Source organism: Cantharellus anzutake (genome assembly GCF_015039405.1).
Source record: "Cantharellus anzutake strain C23 chromosome Unknown EI90scaffold_14, whole genome shotgun sequence".
NCBI classification, from domain to species: domain Eukaryota; kingdom Fungi; phylum Basidiomycota; class Agaricomycetes; order Cantharellales; family Hydnaceae; genus Cantharellus; species Cantharellus anzutake.
The window spans coordinates 958463-980643 of record NW_024066964.1 but is presented as its reverse complement, the minus strand read 5'-3'; the positions used below and the strand labels follow the sequence as shown (position 1 = coordinate 980643).

General features: G+C 48.5%; 11 protein-coding genes across 11 annotated transcripts; 3 read left to right on the top strand and 8 right to left on the bottom strand.

The window, feature by feature from the left end:
- Positions 1-30: 30 nt before the first annotated feature.
- On the bottom strand, positions 31-2842 carry EI90DRAFT_380394 (uncharacterized protein). Its single transcript, XM_039067552.1, has 4 exons — positions 2713-2842; positions 2602-2648; positions 974-2550; positions 31-885 (listed from the first exon to the last, which is right to left on the bottom strand). The coding sequence occupies exons 1-4, from the start codon at positions 2733-2735 to the stop codon at positions 511-513; spliced, it is 2022 nt and encodes a 673-aa protein (XP_038918377.1). The 5' UTR covers positions 2736-2842; the 3' UTR covers positions 31-510.
- On the bottom strand, positions 2637-3956 carry EI90DRAFT_379998 (uncharacterized protein). Its single transcript, XM_039067549.1, has 3 exons — positions 3805-3956; positions 3108-3737; positions 2637-3046 (listed from the first exon to the last, which is right to left on the bottom strand). Exons 2-3 carry the CDS (start codon positions 3516-3518, stop codon positions 2852-2854), a joined length of 606 nt encoding a protein of 201 aa, XP_038918376.1. The 5' UTR covers positions 3519-3737; positions 3805-3956; the 3' UTR covers positions 2637-2851.
- A 621-nt stretch (positions 3957-4577) lies between these two features.
- Positions 4578-5389, bottom strand: EI90DRAFT_3049007 (uncharacterized protein). Its single transcript, XM_039059657.1, is given in 4 exon segments — positions 4578-4847; positions 4904-5070; positions 5197-5360; positions 5373-5389. The coding sequence occupies 2 exon segments, from the start codon at positions 5005-5007 to the stop codon at positions 4691-4693; spliced, it is 261 nt and encodes an 86-aa protein (XP_038918375.1). The 5' UTR covers positions 5008-5070; positions 5197-5360; positions 5373-5389; the 3' UTR covers positions 4578-4690.
- Positions 5390-5978: 589 nt separating this feature from the next.
- EI90DRAFT_3049001 (uncharacterized protein) lies at positions 5979-7016 on the bottom strand. The gene is made up of 8 exons (XM_039059656.1): positions 6966-7016; positions 6848-6918; positions 6734-6793; positions 6647-6674; positions 6544-6588; positions 6452-6489; positions 6299-6368; positions 5979-6250 (listed from the first exon to the last, which is right to left on the bottom strand). Exons 2-8 carry the CDS (start codon positions 6886-6888, stop codon positions 6128-6130), a joined length of 405 nt encoding a protein of 134 aa, XP_038918374.1. The 5' UTR covers positions 6889-6918; positions 6966-7016; the 3' UTR covers positions 5979-6127.
- A 52-nt stretch (positions 7017-7068) lies between these two features.
- Positions 7069-8314, bottom strand: EI90DRAFT_379375 (uncharacterized protein). The gene is made up of 7 exons (XM_039067547.1): positions 7856-8314; positions 7769-7789; positions 7650-7715; positions 7570-7597; positions 7433-7484; positions 7339-7370; positions 7069-7279 (listed from the first exon to the last, which is right to left on the bottom strand). The coding sequence occupies exons 1-7, from the start codon at positions 8050-8052 to the stop codon at positions 7202-7204; spliced, it is 474 nt and encodes a 157-aa protein (XP_038918373.1). The 5' UTR covers positions 8053-8314; the 3' UTR covers positions 7069-7201.
- A 721-nt stretch (positions 8315-9035) lies between these two features.
- Positions 9036-9787, bottom strand: EI90DRAFT_378042 (uncharacterized protein). The gene has a single exon (XM_039067542.1). The coding sequence runs from the start codon at positions 9657-9659 to the stop codon at positions 9195-9197; it is 465 nt and encodes a 154-aa protein (XP_038918372.1). The 5' UTR covers positions 9660-9787; the 3' UTR covers positions 9036-9194.
- An 898-nt stretch (positions 9788-10685) lies between these two features.
- Positions 10686-11733, top strand: EI90DRAFT_3014776 (uncharacterized protein; the record flags this gene model as incomplete). Its single annotated transcript, XM_039056822.1, has 4 exons — positions 10686-11030; positions 11188-11216; positions 11310-11488; positions 11591-11733. 4 exons carry the CDS (start codon positions 10686-10688, stop codon positions 11731-11733), a joined length of 696 nt encoding a protein of 231 aa, XP_038918371.1.
- A 946-nt stretch (positions 11734-12679) lies between these two features.
- On the bottom strand, positions 12680-13798 carry EI90DRAFT_3048987 (uncharacterized protein). Its single transcript, XM_039059655.1, has 2 exons — positions 13438-13798; positions 12680-13365 (listed from the first exon to the last, which is right to left on the bottom strand). Exons 1-2 carry the CDS (start codon positions 13535-13537, stop codon positions 12755-12757), a joined length of 711 nt encoding a protein of 236 aa, XP_038918370.1. The 5' UTR covers positions 13538-13798; the 3' UTR covers positions 12680-12754.
- Positions 13622-14479, bottom strand: EI90DRAFT_377929 (uncharacterized protein). The gene is made up of 2 exons (XM_039067541.1): positions 13724-14479; positions 13622-13672 (listed from the first exon to the last, which is right to left on the bottom strand). Exon 1 carries the CDS (start codon positions 14274-14276, stop codon positions 13758-13760), a length of 519 nt encoding a protein of 172 aa, XP_038918369.1. The 5' UTR covers positions 14277-14479; the 3' UTR covers positions 13622-13672; positions 13724-13757.
- A 1619-nt stretch (positions 14480-16098) lies between these two features.
- EI90DRAFT_378080 (uncharacterized protein) lies at positions 16099-17213 on the top strand. The gene is made up of 2 exons (XM_039067543.1): positions 16099-16290; positions 16346-17213. The coding sequence occupies exons 1-2, from the start codon at positions 16268-16270 to the stop codon at positions 17028-17030; spliced, it is 708 nt and encodes a 235-aa protein (XP_038918368.1). The 5' UTR covers positions 16099-16267; the 3' UTR covers positions 17031-17213.
- Positions 17214-18105: 892 nt separating this feature from the next.
- Positions 18106-20477, top strand: EI90DRAFT_378724 (uncharacterized protein). The gene is made up of 5 exons (XM_039067546.1): positions 18106-18361; positions 18413-18551; positions 18610-18661; positions 18713-20289; positions 20376-20477. The coding sequence occupies exons 2-5, from the start codon at positions 18513-18515 to the stop codon at positions 20388-20390; spliced, it is 1683 nt and encodes a 560-aa protein (XP_038918367.1). The 5' UTR covers positions 18106-18361; positions 18413-18512; the 3' UTR covers positions 20391-20477.
- The last annotated feature ends 1704 nt before the right edge of the window (positions 20478-22181 follow it).

Below are 22181 nucleotides of genomic sequence, written 5' to 3'. Positions count from 1 at the left end.
AGGTCCGAAGGAGAGGCAAGGGGCCGGATGAAAGGATGCTCAGAGACAGATATGAGTGTCATGTTATCACACCAAGGGTTGTCGAGATTTCGCGGTGCTCGGATGATAAATAATCTATTGTCTGAGATGGCAGTTCTAGCAGGATAGAGACCAGAAGGAAGCTTGCCAAGCTTCACAGGGGCCATGCCATGGCTGAGGACTGTGACGTTCCCATCAATATCCTCGGTAGCGACCCTGTGGCTACCATGGATGAATTCAATCCAGTCAGGGAGATTGGCTGGATTATGGTGCAATTGGCAGATTGTCCGTTGATGGTCGATATCGACGACTTCGATGACACCGCTGCCAAACCCGAGTGCAACATAGCGACCATCATAGGAGAGTGCAGCACAGGTCACAATGCCATTACGAATATCAGGTTGGTAGAATTCAGCTTCGTAGTCAATCTCCCATCCCCATCGGTGAACCCTCAGCTTTGCGTGCATGACTTCTTGGGCCCTGCACGAATCCTCACTTAATGGGATCGTGTCGCCAGGCTTTCCATGAATAGAGAAAACCCGGACAGGAGAGAGATGGCCACATTGTTTGTAAATGGAGGGTGGGGCGAAAGGGAGAACCGATCGATAGAAGCTCCATGGATCGTACTCGGCATTCCAAGTTACCTGACGTAAATATCTCACAAGTAAACGAAGAAACGTGACAGGAGCTGGCAGGTGATTTGAATTTTGGGGATGCGAAATAATGAATGGCGGAAAGGGCCGGGTTACATGGGTCCATATGGGGAAACACCCAAAAAAAAAATCCCAACGGAAGCAAACCAGCCCACCACGGCACGGACCGAATGAATCCATCCATCCGTTTCGGGCTCAGGTTTGGATCCGGATCCTTAAATTCCGAGATACAAGTTGGGTTGGACCGTAATTCTATCAAAGATGACATCATATCAATTAGAAAAGCAGTAGTTTATACTTACGTTAAATTCAAGTAATGGAGGAAATATAAATCCAACCCATGTCCTATCGCCATAACTGTTTTGCAAATGCATAAACGTTAACACATGGCCCCGCGTAATAAAGGAATCAAACTCCTTTTGCAATTTATTGGAGTCTTGTGACAAAACTTTCGAAGGGTCCAAGTGCTTGAACAAGCATTCAATAACATAGCGGAAGCGACGGCGATATTCCTTCTTTTTCGCCATAAATTCCTTCCATTTCCCTTCTTCTCCCAAAGAAGGCAGATCAGTGGGTATCCCAAACTCGTTCCGCTCACAACAATCATTGAAATATCGAAGGAGCGGTAATCCAAGGAGATACCCATTCACGTCATCGATGAAAAATACTTCGTCTTTCTCATCACCAATTGGTTTCCCGGTTATGAATTCGCTTGCCGTTGCGTGATAGAAGGTGATATCCTTTGCGTTCTCCGAGGGAAGATTTATGATCGAGCTGATCGGTTCCAACGTCGCATGGATGTCATCCTCGCTAATCCCAAGCATCTGTGACATGGAAGACACATTCCTCAGCCCAGACGCCGTAAGAATTGCGGTGACTACTAAGCGATACATCTCGGATACACCCGAGGGAATCCCAACTGAATCCACCACATAGGCTTGCCGGAGGATTCGCAAGTATTCCTGGTTGAGGTCGATGGGTGTATCAGTTACACTAAGCAAGCCCTGAAACGCCGACTGTAGGGTACGACCACGCCGTGCCTGCCGGCAGACATCGCGAATTCGGATCGATGCCATAACGGGCAACCCACGACAACACCGGGAAAAAGCATTGAGTTCCCACTCAGTTGGTTTCCATGAAGATTTTCTCATGACATCCCGGAGACCTTCCTTCACGATACGGTGAACTGTGCGGAAATTTTCATCGTACTCTATCTTGTCCACATCTTCACATGGTATGACAAGACCCTCGTTTTGAGCTTCAAGCCAAGCTGAAAGGACTCCTGGCTCAGGACGACAGCTAACTAGCACAGCAAACGCCTGTGGGAGCTCCTGAAGGTCAAGTACCAGCCCCATTAGGGACTCAAGCGTCTCCTGATTGCCGCACTCGTCGAGACCATCCAAAACAATGACGAAGCGATCCGTACCTGAAGGGAATATGTTCTTCAGATTACGTATCGGCTCGATTACCAGAGCCTTGATTTGTTTTTCTAGAGGTAGATCCTGAAATAAGGCCAAATCCGGTTTCCGAAGTCGTCTGACAAGCGATAATTTGAAGTCCTCGTTGAAGGATGCAAGTTGGCAGGAAAGGGTAGAGGGGAACCGTTTAATGGAATCCAAGCCTGATCCTTTCCGATTCTTGTCCCAGAAATATGAGGCTACCAGGACGCCATGCTGCTCAAGAGTGGATGCGATACTCATAGAGATCGCGGTCTTCCCTGTCCCAGGAGATCCCCGTAGCCAAACGAATCGGTTCTCAGGTTTCTTCAGGTGCTCGAGTAGGGATTCTTGAATCTTGAGTCGTGTGCCTGGTAGGCACTCGGATTTGGTTTCCACGTAAATGTGCTCGGCCGGGGCCCGCTTGAGTCTCGATATCTCGGCTAGGAGCATTCGTGAATAGGCAATTCATATGTATGTACACAGACACTCACATTGAACCGATGCGTGCTCGGTATGAAGCAGAATTAAGGTTGATATTCTTAGCTATGACGGACATGGTTAATCAGGTCCGAATTACTCAAACAATCTTGAAGCGTGCGGACCTGGAATCGATTAATAGCATCATTTAGGTAGCTCTTCATACCAGTTATTTGTCGAGCTATCTCTCGCGCTAGAAGGGTCCTCTTGACAATGCTTTTTTCTCGGGCCGCTTTAATTTCCTCCATCTGTTCCTCCAAAGCCCTACGGAGAAAATGAGCGAGTGCGAGCAAGAGGGCTAAGGCGAACAGATGCGTACACCCGGATTTCTTTCACTAGGCTGTCAAGCTCAGGAGGAACTTCTCCAGTCCACTTTTGGAGGGGCTCCAGCACCGAGGCTTGCGTTTGCTGAATTACGATGCACAGCTGCTTGAGATCCTCAGAATTACCCTTGACGTCCTACATGGATGCAGCATGCGTGAGGCGATCACAACCAAGATCGTCAAGACGGTTTGCTGACCTCATATATACTGATACAAGCAAGAAGCGTGTTGGGGATCTGGTCAAGATTTTTGATGGGGGTGAACTTGAGAGCAGTGGCTGCGGCTTGGAGAAGGAGTTTGGTGCTGGCGACGATTGTTTTCTTTAGATCGCCAGAGCTACGAGATGCGGATCCCACAGGGACTGATGTTCCGATATCTGCGGGTTCTTGATGCGTGCGGACGCTTGTGCTGTTGTTCTGGATGTAGTGTGTTGGGGGCATCGCACGCGGACTGTCAATTCTCATTTCGGTAATGAGTGAAGATAGCGGGAGCGACGGATCGGGAGGGATCTGGGAGTTGGGAACAGAGGGCCCTGGGATGGAGGCCTGCGGCGGATCGTTCGAAGGCTTTGAAGCGCGATGCCAGTGGGAATTACGATTTCTGCGCATGGTGCTAAGTGCAGCGGTGGGTTGAAGGGACCGTTTGGCAGCAAAGCGCTCAAGAACTCTCACAAGATATATGTGCAAACTGCATTGTGGACATAACAGGTAAGATAACGTTGGCCGCGCGGCAAGTAATGAATTGGCTTCTTGACATTCGCAATTCAACTGACTTGTGGAATGCCTTCGATCAAATGCCTTCGATCAACGGCGTAACGGTCTAAGCTACTTGGTAGAGATGAAGTGGACCGAGTTCAAAGATGACATTGCGCACTCGCATAAAGATCTTTCTCACCGACTGTGTCGTGATGCATGCATGTAATGCCGAACCCTCACTCAGCTGTAGACGACAATGCTAACAGCCGTTGAAGGTATTTAAATTTGGTGCTGGGCACGTAAATCCAAGCGTTTAGAATCCAATAGCACTTCCACAGTCGACTCGGAGTTCAGCACTAGCAGGTCTAATGCGCAGAGGTGATACCTCTGTAATGGCCGTCTCTAGAAACTCTATGGATGAAACGTAAACAGAGTTGTTACTCGGGCGGAGGCGGTATCCGATGCGCATGATAGGTACCGCGATGGTTGCCCACCTAGTTGGCCAGCCGAAAGCATTCTTGAGCTCCAATATGTAAAACAAACTGAATAACGGTATGAGTTCAAGGGCAAACAACACGAAGAGCTAGAATGACTGAGTACGTAGCTCAATACTAATACCGGTATGAGCGAAAAAGGGAACGTCCCAAACGAGGTCCTCTTTCGTCTCAACCATTGTGCCCTGCCGAACGTTCCACTCCCACGTCTGACAAGCCAGAAATCCACGGAATGAAGTGATGGGAACGAATCATCCCAGCGTCGGAGTCATTAAGGAGAAAGGGGCAACGAATTAGCCCACTTAGTTCGCTCAGATCGTGAATTGCCATGACCGAAATGCTGATTCCCCTGGAGGGACAGTGCTGGCAACAGTGAATATGCGAAGACGGATGCTCTGGACAGAGGCAGGTGTCACTCCGTTCCCTAGGCCAACCTGCGCACCCCAAGAAGCAGCGGTCAGGCCATCAGGAGTCACGGGGACGACAGCGTCGGAACCTCTAATGCAGAAACCATACCGAATAAAAGGTGATACGGCTCGACTGCCAAACTTGGCTGCGCACATGGTGTGAAGGAGGGATGTGAGAAGGAGGCTAACAAATTGGAATATTGACACCAAAACAAGGAGGTTCCGCATGAAAGGAAACACGCTCCCAACAGGAACGATCTCGCTGTCCCTTAGACCGCTTGGTGGAAGAGTGGTGTTTCTCTACACCGAAGAATAGCGTCCGCTTGCGCCACAAGGCAAGACTGTAGCCGCCGAGATCCAATTTGAAGCGCAGATTGGAATAGGAATGGCCAGACACTCACCAGAGACGCGTCTCTTTGCGCGTCCCCGAGACCAAGGCCACCACAAAAAATAGTAGGTGGGCAGGACAGTGCCGAAGGCTTTCAGAATGATCCAGGTCATTGAATCGCTGGGAGAGTTGGTGCATTTACACAAGATAAGAAGTATTATAAAACTAGCGTAATATGCTCAGTTCTACGTGAACTAAATGTGATTGAATATGGGTACCTAGCGTGATAAATGAGTCAATCTGAGATGCTATCTCACCTCAGTTCCGTTGTACGTGAACTGAGCAAAGACGCAAACATCAAAATAAGCAAGTGCTCTGAATAGAGCACAAGCTTGGTAGCAAGATAGGTAACACAATCTGCCGGCTCGTCATGGCGTACGTCGATAACCAAAAAATTCTACGAGAAGTACGTGATCTCGTACCTGAGCTATAGCCACCGATCCTATGTAGCCCCTGTGAGTTTCCTCTGCGGATCCTGGGTACAGTTTCTTCCGGAACAAACAAACATCGCCCACCCTTTTCTCACGGGTCTCCTTAGCTTGCCTCGGGCGACGGGCGGTATCCATATAGCCCACGACCAGTATACTCCATCCAATGGAGCATTCTTCAGGCTACTGTAGTTGTTTTCTATGGGCCACATGAGCCTTTTCTCTGGGCCTACCAGCACGCTTGCCAACTAGTTGCCTTCGGTTCCCGTCTCTCATTCGTCATCACGCACTGGATCTCCAAAAAAAGCATCAAAGAATAAAACGACCTCCTGGTTTCTGACCCCTTCATCGATATGGACGAACCCTTGCTTTTTGCGGTGCTCTTGATCTTCATGCTCATTTGTTTTTAACCTTGGTTTCTATTTCCCTCCCCGTCCACACTTTGCACTCCAGCTATGACCAGGTCTTTCCTTTGGATCTAGGTCAAAATCTTGCTTGGCATCGCATGATAACCGAAACACGACCACCCTACAATGCCCACTCCGATTTGCTATATTGCAGCATTGGGTTGTTCCTCCAACCTGAACTTTGGCTCTGCAACCATATCCTGCTTCCTGTGGGTTACGTTTCTGTATGCGAACAGCCAAGGTCACTCCCTCGTCTGAGACCCATCATCTATTACATAGAACGTTGCTCCATCGAGCTCATGCATGCACTACTTCTATCTTTCCATGACCAATCTTTCAATAAAGATACTGGGCAGAGTCTCGCTGTACTTGCTGGCACACCGAGATTTGGATTCAAATTACTCGATCGCCCCACCTAAATTTCGGCTGGCGACACCAAAGACCTGAATCTGCTCACGTGTGCCTTCGTCCGAATGGTCCCCTTCTACGTGCTGAGTCACGGCAATTGTATTATTGGGTATCTGATGAACAAGTCATGGGGGAGTAGGCTACGGATGCACTGCTCTTACCTTGCAAGGAAAGTGGGACAACTCTATTGAAATCCCGTTCTCTCTCCAGAGTCTCGAGCGCGAATGTAAACTGGTGTGAAGGAGAGGGAAGTCAGTATACGAGACTTTGCTTTGATGATAGTTATGCGCATTGCTTCGTGACGGTATACACACTTTGCTAAGAGGGATGTAGTATAGACGCCTCCGAGCACCTAGGGAGTATTACTAAGGTCAAGCGTCTGCATTAAATGACAGGTTTTACTCACAAAGACGAAACTCATGGGGATAAATTGGGGGCTGTGGAACCCAACCTGCCCCGAGAAAGGCTGTTAGGATTACGCATCAAAAATGTTGGAAAAATAAACATACAGACAACATGATAGCCAGCGCCAGAATGCTAAGTTGGGGAGATAGAGGAATTTTAACCTAGTTCAGTAACAACAACACAAATCATACCCAGTTAGTAGGCCAGTGCTTATGGCATATGCTGTTAACTTCCGTAACACTGTGTCCATCCTTTAGGCAGAAATCTATTCATTTAGTTCTACAAGAGTCAGATCAATCACATACCGCCGAAATCCTGTGCGACGCTTCTGGAGGAAATATGACATAGCGAAGGCAATCACGAGATCAGCCACTGCCTTTGAAGGAATGTAAGTGAAATATCCCGGTCAATGGGAGCGCATACCTCTAGTGTTAGCCACGATATAGTGAGTGGGTGTTTGGAAAAGAGTACGCTTTCGAGACCGTGAGTAACATTTCTGTCAGGTGAGATGACAAGAGCCTATCAGTAGAAAATCGCTGGTTTTAGATGGAGAATCCTCTTACGCCTGAATAAAGAGCACTGTATGCAGTGCGCGCGGGGTGCAGAGAATATCAGAAGTGATTTAATCTCACAATCTTGCATCTCACCAACACCGGTCCCTAGGTCGAGACAATCAGACGCTCGAAAAACACTATCATTCGGATCCGCTCACCAAATTGCGCCAGGGTCAGGAAAACCTGTCAATAAGGATCCCGTAAGAAAGGAAATGTCTGTAGGATGGACGGTGGTGACATACAAGCGATATTGGTAGCCAGATCGATCCACTGACTGGACACGATTCAGATGAATGTCAAAATCCTTGGGGAGAAAGGACTACCGGGGGGACTTACGTCGATAGAGTCTCAAGACGAAGAAAAATTGGACGATGGCAGAGCAAATAACCTAGTGGAGCGAATTATGAAAAGGTACATAACCTCCGGTGTACCGACTAGGCTCGGACCGGGGTTAAGTGAAATAATGATCCTACCATAGATAACTGGTAGAAAGTATCAAACCTGTCGTGGGACAAAGTCACACCCAGTGCGATGAGTCTACGGGAGGGCCTACCATTTTATTAAAACCGGCTCCCCAGCATGTTCAACAATCCATATGTACACGTAAAGCGAAGTTATCCTAGACAAACAGCAAGTCATTGACAAATGTATCTGACGCGGCTTTTGGCTCACACTTGAAACATCTGTACGAGCCTGAAAGTGGTGTGCGCAGTTACCCAACCATCATTCAAATGTAAGCTACAACTGGCCAGCACCCACCATAAGAATCCGATGACGGCCTTCTGAGAGATATGGTCCTTGGAAAACCTTTCGTAATAGAGAAAAGTCTGAATGGTGATTACACCGAGGAGTCTAAGTATTGCAGGAAGGGGAAGAACGTGAAGTTCATTCGCGTGAGCGCCGGAAGATAAAAGAGCTAAGATGTCATTATCCACGAAAACAATTGTCAATGCCATCGACCACGCACGCAGCCTGGAGTACAATCCCGGAAAAGACACCCACGGCGAGGGATTTGAAGTTGGACGGAGACATACCCATCACGGGCCATGCCATTTGGTGAGGTGATCTGAGAATGGGAAACGGGAATGCTCAGCCTAACCCAACTGCGTAGACTTGCTATGCGCTATAAACATTCTCGCTGTTCGGCAAATCGTAGCTGTTGGAATCTATCATTATCTATGAGTCACCGGAACCTTTCGGAATGTTTCTGGATTGTCGTGGGAAATCCCCAGATAACTACTTTCCTTAGTCGCGCTTGCGTACAGTGTCAATTATTTTACACATCGCAATACATTCCCTGTACATAGAAATACGCACAGACGTGCGTTGAGAAAAATTATCAGTAAAAGTTTCTTCGGTCGATCGCGAGTTGGAGCCGCTGAGTAGTGATTGGAAACCTCTCAGCCTAAGGGTCATATCTATACACTCGGATCTTTGCTCAACTTTTTGATTCAGTTTCACTTCAGTTGCTACTATGGCTTCATCAAAGGATGATGGAATTTCTCTCAGCGGATACAAAATCCCTGCTTCACAGTAACCGACAAGGAAAATTTCTGCAAATCGAAGTAACTTGAGAGGAAATATACATTGACCCCAACTCACATCCCTGTAGTAGTGCACTGCGCGAATGTAAACACATAATTTCGGAATCAAACTCGTTTTGCAATTATTGGACTCTTGTGACAAAAGTTGTGAAGGGTCCAAGTGGTCATTCAACATCATGGATGAAAATTACTGTCTTTCTCATCGCCAGTTGGATTGCATATATGAATTCTTCATGATAGAAGGTGATCTCCCCTGCATTCTCCAAGGGAAGATTTATGATAGAGCTGATTGGTCCTAATATCGCACGGATGCCATCCTCGCTAATCCGGAATATCTGCGACATGGAAGACACATCACTCACCCCATCCACCATAAGAATTGCGGTGACCACTAAGCGATACATCTTGGAGGATTCCTGATTGAGGTCGATAGATGTATCAGTGACACTACGCAAGCCCTGAAACGCCGACCGTAGGGGTGCGGCCACCGATGTCTGCTGGCAGACATCGTGAACCCGGATTGACAGGCAAGCCAGGGAAAAATCACTAAGTTCCTACTTTGTTGGTTTCCATGAAGATTTCCTGATGACATCCCGAAGACCATCCTCCACAATACAGCAAACGTGGAAATCTTCACCGTACTCCATCTTGTCCACATCTTCACATGGTATGACGGGACCCTCATTTTGAGCTTTCAAGCGCCAAGCTGAAATGACTCCTGGATCAGGACGACAACTAACTAGCACAGCAAGTGCCTGCGGGAGCTCCTGAAGGCCAAGTACCAGTCCCATCAGGGACTCAAGATTCTCCTGATTCCCGCATTCATCGAGACCATCCAAAACGATGACGAAGCGATCCTTACCTGAAGGGAATATGTCACACATCGGCTCGGTCATCAGAGCTTCAATTTGTTTTCCCAGGCGGAAATCCTGAACTGACTCCAAAGCTCGTTGCCGAAGGTGTCTGACGAGCGACAATTTGAAGTCCTCGTTGAAGGATGCAAGTTGGCAAGCAAGCATAAGATGCGATACCTCATAGTGATCGCGATCTTCCCTGTCCTAGGAGACCCTCGTAGCCAAACAAATCAGTTCTCAGGTTTCTTCAGGTACTCGAGTAGGGATTCTTGAAATCTTGAGTCATGTGCCTGGTACGCACTCGGCTTTGGTTTTCATGTAAATGTGCTCGGCCGGGGCCCGCTTGAGTCTCAATATCTCGGCTAGGAGCATTAGTGATTAGGCAATTTATAAGTATGTATGAGGCACGTACATCGAACCGATGCGCGCTCGATACGAAGCAGAATTGAAGTTGAGTATGGTTAATAATTACCCAAGGAATCTTGAAGCATGCAGACCTGGGATCGACGAATCGTATCACTCAGACAGCTTTTCATACCGGTTATTTGTCGGGCATTTCTCGCGCTGGAATGGTACTCTTGACAATTTTTTTTTCTCGGACCGCTTTAATGTCCATTTGTTTCTCCAAAACCCTAAGGGAGGATGAGCAAGTGTACCAAGGCGAGCTGATGGGATTCTTGCACTAGGCTGTCAAGCTCACGAGGGACCCCCCAAGTCCACTTCTGAAGGGGCTCCAGCACCGAGGCTTGCGCTTGCCGAATTACGACGCACAACCGCTTGGGATCCTCAGAATTGCCCTTGACGTCCTACATGGATGCAGCGTGCATGAGGCGATCACAACCAAGATCATCAGGACGATTTGCTAACCTCATGAATACCGATATAAGCAAGAAGCGTGTGGGGATCTGGTCGAGATTTTTGATGGGGTGAACTTGAGAGCAGTGGGTGCAGCTCGGAGGAGTTTGGTGCTCGCGACGATTGTTCTCTTTAGATCACCAGGGCTACGAGATGCGGATCTCGCCGGGACTGACGAAGGAGCGGGGACGGGTGTTCCAATCTCGGCAGGTTCTTGATGCGTACGGACGCTTGCACTGTTGTTCTGGATGTAGTGTATGGGGGGCATCGTACGCGGACTGCCAAGGTCTATTCCGGTAGTGAGTGGAGGTAGCGGCAGCGACGGATCATCTGAAGATGGGTCCGGGGGTGAAGGGAGAATTGGGTAATTGGGTAATTGGTAATTGGGTAATTGGGATAGGTAGTGTTTCGTTGGCCGGAACGATTGCCGCTTCAGACCCCGAGGAGGGTTACTGGGTGTTTACGGACCGGGAGCTCTGGTGGGATCTGGGCGTTGGGAACAGAGGACCCAGGGATGAAGGCCTGCGGCAGATCATCCGAAGGCTTTGGAGCGCGATGCGAGCGGGAATTACGATTTCTGCGCAGGGCGCTAATTGCAGCGGTGGGTTGAAGGGAGTGTTTGGTAGCAAGGCGCTCAAGAACTCTTGCAAGATATATGTGCAAACTGCAGCGCGTCTTTGTGTACGTGAAAGATAAGACAACGTTGGCCACGCGGCACGCAATGAATTGGCTTCTTGACATTTTCAATTCAATGTGTGCAGAAATAAAGGTCTAAGCTACTTGGTAGAGATAGATCAGTGGTCTGAGTTCAAAGATGACATTGCGCGCTCGCGTCAAGGTCTTTCTCACCGACTGTGATGCATACATGTATGCCGAACCCTCACTCAGCAGTGCCTCAGCTGAGCCTTAAATGCAGCTGCAGACAGCAATGTTAACAGCCGTTGAAGGTATTTAAACTAGGTGCTGGGCAAGTAGGCCCAAGCGCTCAGGATCCAATAGTACTTCCACAAACATCTCGGAGTTCAGTACTAGCGGGTTTAATGCCAAGGGGCAACACCTCTGCAATGGTCGTCTCCAGAAACTCCAGGGTGAAACTCAAACAGAGTTGTTGCCCGGGGCGGAGGAGATATCCTATGCGGGTATGTAAAACAGACTGAACAACGTTGGGTTAAGTGAAATTATGAGTCCGAGGGCAAACAACAAGAATGACCGAGTACGTAGCTCAATACTATGTAATACAGGTTATGAGCGAAAAGGGGAACGTCCCAAACGCATACTTGAGTGTCTTCAGTATTCGGGAATGTCGCACGAGGTCCTCTTTCGTCTTCGAAACCATTGTGCCATGCGGAACGTTCCAGTCCCATCCCAGCGTCATCGTCATTGAGGGGTAACGAAATAGCCTCCTTGTTTGGTTCGCTTAGATCGTGAATATGCTGATTCTCATGGCAGGAGGGACAGTGCTGGTAACAGTGAATATGCGAAGGATGCTCCGGACAGAAGCAGGTGTCACTCCGCTCCCTAGGCCAGCCTACGCACCCCAAGAAGCAGTGGTCATGCTATCAGGAGCCACGGGGACGACAGCGTCGGGACTTCTCACACAGAAACCATATTGAATAAATGGTGATACGGCCCGACTGCCAAACTTGGCTGGACAGTAGTGCCAAGGAGGCCGGGTTGTACGATCGGGATGTTGCGTTGTGTTGATTACATACAGGGAGTGTGGGAAAATTATGCCACGAACGCATGGCTCACTTCTTTCGACTGGTTGATGTCTGTGCTAACAAAGGCTGGTAACCTGCCTATGGTTGATGTCATAGTGCGTGGTGTTAGATTAATGGCGTTGAGTGCTAAAAGTACGATCTGGCTGACAATCGAGGCTGCAAATGCTTTGCTATGATGGACCCGTTAACTTCTCAATTCAGACGACAGTTCCCAAATTCAGGTCAATGGCACCTGCTTCCAATGGGCGTGAACAATTACACAATTACAAGGCATTGTAATATGTACGTTAGAACGGGGATCCCCCGTTCCCGACATGGTCATTGACTGAAGAATAGTGCGACGCTCATGGTCACTGCACGGAGTCACAATCAACCTAGTCTAAAAATTCTCTCAACCTGCCTGTTGCTCTATTTCACAGTACTGATGATGCTCCAGACTCGTACCCAGTCTGACGATGCTCCTTTGGATGAAGTCTGCAATTGATGCCGCAGTCATGCCAACTGGTCAAAGTGTCCGACTAAGTACGATTTCTCAACAAGTAAGGTCCTACTCTACCTCCCTCGTCAACTACGGTGGTGAGGAGTTAAGGGGTGCTGCAATCCAGCGAAAGTTATTGACATTACAATGTTTAGAGTGTTACGGAGTGTCACATCGGAGATAGATGTCAGTGTCCCAACACCATGTCAACAGGGAAAGCCCCATAAATTGTGCGTATCAACGTTATCTTTCAAGGTCTCCCACATATCCACCACATCAATTTCCAGCACAAATTGCGACAACACTGTTGCCAAGGCTTTCGCGAGCATTTGTTCACTGAATGATTTCTTCGGGATGACAAATACGATCTTCCATTGCCACGCCCCCTTGTGTTGCTCCTGCAGCACATCCCAAAGCCTGTTAATGTGAGGTTCCTTGACTGGGTGTCGTGGAGAAATCATGTACTGAAACATGACAACACCGGTGATGGTGTGGTTCTCATCCCTTTCGAAAGCGAACGAGTCGATACCAGGCAGGTCCCCAGGAACCGGTCGGTAGTACTTGGCAGCATCCAGACAAGGGACCTTATCCACTGGAAAACCGGAGAATGCCTCCACCTTCTCATTGTCGATGTGTTCCAAATGGAATAGTTTTTTGTTGCCGTCTTCGAGTCCTAGTACGTGAAGGGCAGCTTTAGTTTTTCTGAGGATGTAAAAATGCCCGACAGTTTCGAACATCAGACCGGCTGTGGAGGGTGTAGAGGGCTCCCTTATATAATCGTAGAAGTACTGGGCCAAACTTTCAACCACTTCCAATCCTTTGTTTTTCATGAGCTTGTTGAAAATAAAGAGGGAAATCACCTGCGTGCTTGGTCTTAATCGACAGACACGACCATTCTCGTCTTGGAAGGGATTGACTTCTGCCAGATGGTGGTGATATTTCTTGGCTTCGTGTTCACCGCTTGCTGGAAGAGGGAGATGGGAGTGCATCCCATAATAGCCGAGTCGAGGTCGATATCTACCTGCTCTTGCGTACGATCGAGTAACTGCCTCGCCGAACCCCCATACCTTATGAACGCAACATGCCAAGCTTCATCGTCAACCCTCTGCTCCTTCGCATAACCGCTGGGAGAGATGAGCACTACTAGGCATCTACCTACACAACTGGCGGCTTACTGGGATACACACACTTCTTGCCAGCTCCATCTTTTCATGTAAAACGTGTTCGGACTGTTTTTCCTTGCCCCTCTTCTGGCTCGGACGACGATGCTACCAAGATCCTCCATCGCTGCTGCAGCAGAGTGTTGACCTCCGCAGCCGAAGCAAGATGAGAGAGAACAAGGCCATCCAAATCGGCTCCTTCAGCTACGGAGAGCTCGGGATTCCGCCAATGTAGGAAGGAATCATTTGGAATCATGTAAACACCAGATTCGAGAAAGGCGAAACGTATCAAAGGTGACTTGGAGAGCACGGTGAGCTTTCCTTGTGCGAGCCGATTCAGGAGACAGTGCGTCGAATAGACAGCCTTGCCTTTAAGCAAAATCGGTCTGCGCCGATGGAACCCAGCGATATCTGATTGTCTCTGCTCCTCCACGAATGCATCGAGCTCGTTGTATTCGTTCCGCACATAAAATCTCATTTCGAGCACCTCGGATATATTCCACGGCACGTTCGGGATCTCCATCAGGTTGTAGAACAGTGCTCCAGTTTTCGCCGTAGCGTCACCCATCGTGACGTCCTCTGGCTTAGATTCTTGAGATTTGTTATTGAGATCATCAAGGTCGGGTACGTGGATCGAGGAGCGAGTAATGAGTCCACGCAAGCGACCCTCATTTCCCCAGAGGTGGTTGCGGATGATGGCCAAGCCGCCGTAAAGTGGATCCTTCTCAGTGATAAGAGAGACTGTTGGATAGGCGGAGCATACTGAGAAGTCAACAATGTGTGAACAAAGAAGTATTGCGCATCTGTATTGGCCGTCTGTTTAAGGACTACAGCAAAAATTGGAAGGATTAGCTGAGCTGAACAGACGAAACGATATGACTCACTACGCTGCACTTTGACTACCACATGGGCCTGGAGTCTTGTCCAAAAATGTCGTTTGCTTCATCATCAGGACCATCAAGAGGATCCTTCGTAGTTATACTACCCGTTGCTCTATCAATAAGCTTTCCATCGCCCCTTATCGTCAAATTATCAGGCTTCTTTGGATCAGCACAGCATTCTTCAGACTGGAGGGCCTACCCACTTACCTTGTACAAGACAAGCGCGCCGACATTGTACTCGTCACGCAGCAGCTTGTGCTTCTCATAAATTTTATCACGGAGATCCCTGACAATTCTGACACCCTGAGACATTGGACCTAAGGCAAGGCTGTCGGGACAGATGACGAAGTATGTTAGACGTTTCAGAGATTGCGGTGTGGTTGACTTGATCACAGAGGTCGGTGGGACGCGACGAAGTTTCGAAGATTGCGGCGTGGCTGACTTGATCATATTGAAATTATGAACTAACGTCGTGTAACCGCTCAGTTCTGGATACGTGAACTGAGGAGAGAGAGAGAGAGAGAGAAATTTTGTCGTGGCTTTTAAAGCCCATCGCTCGCTGAGAAGTCTAAGTCTTGCACGATCTAAAATTACAGGGAAAGCAAGGTGGATTGTGAAACAGTTGGCCAGACCCTTGATTAATGGTGAAGTTGTGATCAAGAGACACAGTATACTGACGCGTAATAAAGTTCCACGACTGCGTCCATCAGCATGGACTCCAAAAACGGAAGCATCGGGCAATCCTTCAAGGAAATGTCCGTGCGCAATTAGAAATATAGTCCAACGGACTCAATGGACCGTCCACAGCGTACCAAGGAACAAGAAACTTCAACAGATCACGGAAGTCGGGTGGGCACGATGACGTTTCAGGTCCTAGATTCGGTTCTTTTTGAGAAGCGGAACCGGAATCGGTTCCGGCAAACCGGAACCGAACCAGTGACGTAATGAACCGAAACCGAATTGCATTTCGGTTCCGTCCCGGTTCGGTTCGGTTCGGAACCATTTGAACGTTCTATCTGGAAAGATGTAACCTTTGGTCCATGGAATTAGGTTGGTGTCCGACACTTCGAGTGTGTGTAGTTAAATTTCCTTTCCAATTTTTTTTTCAACCATCCCTAAATGCGTCCGACCCTGATCTCTACTTTATGCATGTACTTATGCGCAATATCCAACGTGGTTGGCTACAATCCTTCAATGGTTTTGTGGTTCGGTTTTGGTTCGGCCGGTTCACGGTTCGGTCCCGGGTCCTTGCATGGGATAGGGGAGATGGATGCAATTGCACCATCATTGGTACTGTTAAGCGTCTTGGACTGAAACGAGTTGCTCATGCTTCTCAGTAGTGCCTGGGTCCACTTTTTATCAACTGATCGTTCTTGCGCCCAAGGTTGCTTCGTTCGTATGACTGTACCGTCAGCGAGGAAAATGCTTTGGAACTGTATGGAGGCCTTTGTGAGTTTACAACGCCGGACTTGGTCCACCCCATCTCTACCGAAGATCCACAGTCTGCCAGGACGGTACCATTTCCGCCATCGCGCAGTATTGATGGGCAATTAGCGGGCCCGCACGTGCGCGCGTCGAATCCGCGGCCGTTATGCAAGTTCCTAACTTGAAGCAAGGAAAAATATGAACAATTTCCTTACTGACGGCTTTTTTCGGCTTCAACGTTGTCCTACCTGTTATGTCCACTGTACAGTACATCATGTGAGCAGTTCTGCCGCCGAACGTCTCCTAGCTACACTCACACGATGTCCGAAAGGCCCTCAGCCCCCAGATTTCTCTCTCAGTTTACTAGGTCGCAACGCCCTTCTGAGCCTCTTGATGATCAGCCGCGGACTTCCATCTCTCCTGCTTCCAGCATCCGGATCACTGTTTCCGCGACTGCAAGCGACGTATCGGCTCACAGAGATCACCATGGTGATTCTGCAGGATCACATCCTGGTATCCTTGCTACTACAGCGCCTATTCTTTCGCCTTCTACTGGTGCCTCAGGGGATGATGTCACGAAGCAATCGACGTCTTTTCGAGACAGGATCTTTGGGCGATTGAAGAAAAGCCCTAGCCCCGATCCCAATCGTCTCAACCAATCAACCAATGTCGATCTCGATCATCCTATGTTGACTACACCCGCCCAGACATCCACGAACGACCCATGGCCATCGCTGTCTCCCCTTCCCACCGAAGCGACTACTGATTCGTCACGAGTAATTCCTAGCGCAGAGGGAGAGGCTTCAGATGCCAGGTCGTCAGTTCCAGCTGCTCCATCGGGCCCGGCGGCACCTCGCAGATCCGATGGAGATCCGAAGAAGATGATCATTGGGAGCACTAAAGCCCTCCTCCGAACCGCGGCCACTGCTCTCAGGCTCCTCCCTATCCCAAATCTTGATCAGATCCCAAACGCCCTTTTGACAGGGATTCAAATCTATGAGGTTCGAGAATCTTGAAGATCTCGATGGTGGTCGTCTTTTATATCTGGTTGCAGACTCGTACCCAGTCGTCGTCGCTCCGTGGACGCGCACTGCGCACACGCAATTTCAAGTTGGGTTTATATTAAAAGTCACAGTCACCTTTACATGATGCATGAGTAGTCATCTTTTGTATTGAACCCTTAAAGTCACATGTGCCGGAAATAGAGTTAAACCCGATCACCTACTCCGAAAACCAGCGCGCGACACTTCGCTCCAACGACTGGCACAAAAGTTGGGTGGCGGTGTTTTTCGGCAGCATCCGGGACTGAATTGTTGAGTCCACACAACTTGTGCGCAACAGATTAGGTTGTAGTCCGGTGCATTTTTAGTGTCAACTCACATAAGATTTGTGCCCGACCCACCCCAAAGGGTATGAAGGGCTGCGGAGTCAGTAACCTGAGCATGCAGAGAATCTAAGCCTTATATATTACTTTGAGAGCATTACTGTGTTGGTGCGAGTTAGTGCAGATGGTATAGCGTTCGCAGAGGCTATGCACTTTTTTTGCTTGCTCGGGTTCGACTCCCATTTGGTAACTTCCTTTTTTCATTCATTCCTCACTTCTTGGTGATGTATACGGAAATTTGTCGCATGTATGAAAGGGGTGATGCATGAAAAAAAGGAGGTTACCAAGTGGGAGTCGAACCCAAGCAAGCAAAAAAAGTGCATAGCCTCAGCGAACGCTATACCATCTGCACTAACTCGCACCAACACAGTAATGCTCTCAAAGTAATATATAAGGCTTAGATTCTCTGCATGCTCAGGTTACTGACTCCGCAGCCCTTCATACCCTTTGGGGTGGGTCGGGCACAAATCTTATGTGAGTTGACACTAAAAATGCACCGGACTACAACCTAATCTGTTGCGCACAAGTTGTGTGGACTCAACAATTCAGTCCCGGATGCTGCCGAAAAACACCGCCACCCAACTTTTGTGCCAGTCGTTGGAGCGAAGTGTCGCGCGCTGGTTTTCGGAGTAGGTGATCGGGTTTAACTCTATTTCCGGCACATGTGACTTTAAGGGTTCAATACAAAAGATGACTACTCATGCATCATGTAAAGGTGACTGTGACTTTTAATATAAACCCAACTTGAAATTGCGTGTGCGCAGTGCGCGTCCACGGAGCGACGACGACTGGGTACGAGTCTGATCTGGTTGCATGCATGTAGAATGTTAGCGGCAACACCCAGGATCTCAAACAGTTGTGCGAAGTGATCCAGCAGGCGGGCAAGTCGGTGTTTGAGCCCCTCCAGACTTGGACTGGAAAGATTCCTCCGGAGCTTGAAACCTTAGTGGAGGAATTCCACGTGTACGCATCTCATTCTTCCCTTTTGCTCACATTCACTTATTCTCTTCGTAGGGCATTGCAAATACAAGTAGAAGACATTAAATTAGTTCAAGAAAAAAACATCGTCGAGAAGACCATTCAAACGTCTAATATAACACAGCAAATAACCAATATGAAGAACTGCCTCAATGATGCTATCCGTCGATTCGAGGTTTGCGTGCCCGACATTTTTTGAATGGTCAAATTCTAATTTGTCATGTTCGCCACAGCTGAGATCATTGACTTTAATTCTACTTCGCACCGAGCACGCATCGGTTCAATGTACGTGTCTGTGTACAAACCTGTGAATTGCCTATTTACTAATGCTCCTAGCCGAGATATCGAGACTCAAGCGAGCCCCGGCCGAGCATATTTACGTAAAAAGCAAATCAGAGTGCCTACCGGGCACACGACTCAAGATTCAAGAATCCATACTCGAGCACCTGAAGAAACCTGAGAACCGATTTGTTTGGCTACGGGGGTCCCCTGGGACAGGGAAGACCGCGATCTCCATGAGTATCGCATCCACTCTAGAGCAGCAGGGCGCACTGGCAGCGTCATATTTCTGGGACAAGAACCGGAGAGGATCGGGCTTGGATTCTATTGAACAGTTTCCCTCTACCCTTGCCTGCCAACTTGCATCCCTCAACGAGGACTTCAAATTGTCGCTCGTCAGACAACTTCGGAAACCGGATTTGGCCTTGTTTCAGGAATTACCTCTAGAAAAACAAATCAAGACTCTGGTGATTGAGCCTATACGTAACCTGAAGGACATATTCCCTTCGGGTACGGATCGTTTCGTCATCGTTTTGGATGGTCTCGATGAGTGCGGCAATCAGGAGACCCTTGAGTCCTTGATGGGGCTGGTACTTGGTCTTCAGGAGCTTCCGCAGGCATTTTCTGTGCTAGTTAGCTGTCGTCCTGAGCCAGGAGTCATTTCAGCTTGGTTTGAAGCTCAACACGAGGGTCTTGTTATACCATGTGAAGATGTGGATAAGATAGAGTACGATGAAGATTTCCACACAATTTGTTGTATTGTGGAGGATGGTCTTCGGGATGTCATCAGAAAATCTTCATGGAAACCAACAGAGTGGGAACTTAATGATTTTGCCTGGGCTTGCCGTGGGTTGCCTGTTATGGCATCAATCCGAGTTCGCGATGTTTGCCAGCGGACACGGCGTGGTCGTACTCTACAGTCGGCGTTTCAGGGCTTGCGTAGTGTCACTGGTACACCCACCGACCTCAATCAGGAATACTTGCGAATCCTTCGGCAAGCCTATGTGGTGGATTCAGCTGGAATTCCCCCAGATATATCCAAGATGTATCGCTTAGTAGTCACCGCAATTCTTACGACGTATGGGCTGAGGGATGTGTCTTCCATGTCGCAGATGTTTGGGTTTAGCGAGGATGAGATCCGTGCGACGTTGGAACCAATCAGCTCAATCATAAATCTTCCCTTGGACAATGCAGAGGATATCACCTTCTATCACGCAACGGCAAGAGAATTCATAACCGGGAAACCAATCGGTGATGAGAAAGACAAAGTGTTTTTCATCGATGACGTGAATGGGTATCTCCTTGGATTGCCGCTCCTTCGATATTTCAACAATTGTTGTGAGCAGAACGTGTTTGGGATACCCACGGATCCGCGTTCCTTAGGAGAAGAAGGGAAATGGGAGGAATTTATGGTGAAAAAGAAGGATTATCGCAGCCGCTTCGACTACGTTATTTACCACTTAGCCGACCACTTGGACCCTTTGCAACTTTTTTCACAAGAGTCCAATGAATTGCAAAACGAGTTTAATTCCTTCATTACACGAAATTATGTGTTAATATTCGCGCACTTGCAATCCCACATGGAGGAGACATGGCATGGAGAGATATTTCCTGAACAATTACTTCAATTTAACGTGAGTATAAACTATCTGTCCGATGCATTTCTAATTGATGTGGTGTCATCTTCGATGGAATCACGATTCAATCCAGCTTCTGAGAGATTTACATCAGGTAACTCAGCATGCCGAGGACCATCCATGGAGGTTCTATCGATCGATTCTCCCTTTCGCCCCACCCTCTGTTTACAAACAATATGGCCATCTCTCTGGTGTCCGGGTTTTCTCTATTCATGGAAAGTCTGATGACACGATCCCATTAAACGAAGATTCGTGCAGGGCTCAAGAAGTCATGCACGCAAAGTTGACTGAAAGGGTTCGCCAATGGGGACAGGAGATCAGCTACAAAGCTGAATTCTACCAACCTGATATTCGCAATGGCGTTGTGACCTGTGCTGCACTCTCCCTCGATGGTCGCTACGTTGTACTTGGGTTTGGCAGCGGTGTCATCGAAGTCGTCGATATTGACCATCAGCGTCCGATCTGCCAATTGCAGCATAATCCAGCCAATCTCCCTAACTGGATTGAATTTGTATACGGTAGCCACAGGGTTGCTACTGAGGATATTGATGGGAACGTCACAGTTCTCAGCCATGGCATCGCCCCAGTGAAGCTTGGCAATCTTCCTTCTGGTCTCTATCCTGCTGAAACCGCCATCTCAGATAATGGATTATTTATCATACGAGCACCACGAAATTTCGACAACCCTTGGTGCGATAACATGACACTCATAGCTGTCTCTGAGTATCCTTTCATCCGGCTCCTCACCTCTCCTTCGGACCTGTCTGTCCCATTCCCGTCCTCCCCATCCACCCAATACCGCAATGCAACCCCCTTATCTAGGCCTCACCGACGGACGCTTGGGTTCTCTCCAGGTGCACGATATGTCGGCGCGTTTGACGGGTTCAGCGCTTTCACATGGTCGACACAATCATACGAGCTTATTGCATCTTATCGTGTGACCAACCCCTTTTTTTGGATTATCAATCCCAACGTCCCTCCAACTCACTTCCATCTCGTTCCAAATCCTATATTCACTCAAGCCACTTCTTTATTGGTGGAAGACGATACAGCTTATGAACATCGTTCTGAGGATGCAGGGTGTGACTCTGAAGATGAGTCCTGGATCAAGCGCCCGTTTTATGACCTCTCACCAAGCAGCCACCGAGTATGGGAGGCCGAGTCCACTTCCTCTGCAACAAGGGAAAACCCACACATCTGGTCCCGATCGGTGATGTTTAATGGCAGACAAATACTTGAGCTTCCAGAGGAATATGAGCCGGTTACTTCTTTGCTAGCATGGTACGGTCACCGAGTGCCAGAATGTAGTTTGGAGTCATACCGCCCTCAGTCCAGCAGGGATGGAACTCGACTTCTGGTCCAGGGCAAGTCAAAGACCCCAATTGTCATCGATATTAGTCGGGTTGTTTAGCATTTATCAGTGCACCCATTTACTTCCTTGGCTATACACTCGATGCCTTTGCGCTGCACCGCTGTGTGAAATTGTGGACAGTCTTTGAAGCCTTGTGTGTCATGTACTATTCCTTTAACGTAATGTATAGAATACCATTGTTGGTGGTGACGGGGCTCCGGCGTTCCGCATAGTACAGGAAGACGAAGCGCCAAGACTACTAAGGCCTAAGCTAGATCAAATAAAATAGTGTGATCTCTCGAATAAATATTCAAAGCAACGTTGTTGACTAAGCTTATGACGCGCGCACGCACATTCGAGCTGCTGAAGGAATCCATCGGTTACATCACCTAAGATTTGATACGTATAATTGACATCCACCTAATCCCCTTCCCAATATGCTCCCTAGCCACGCTATTGAGATATGGGCACGCCCGGCCGCCCGAACGAGTAACGACTGGGATGAAGGAGGCGGGGAAAGGCTGGGAATACAGCACTG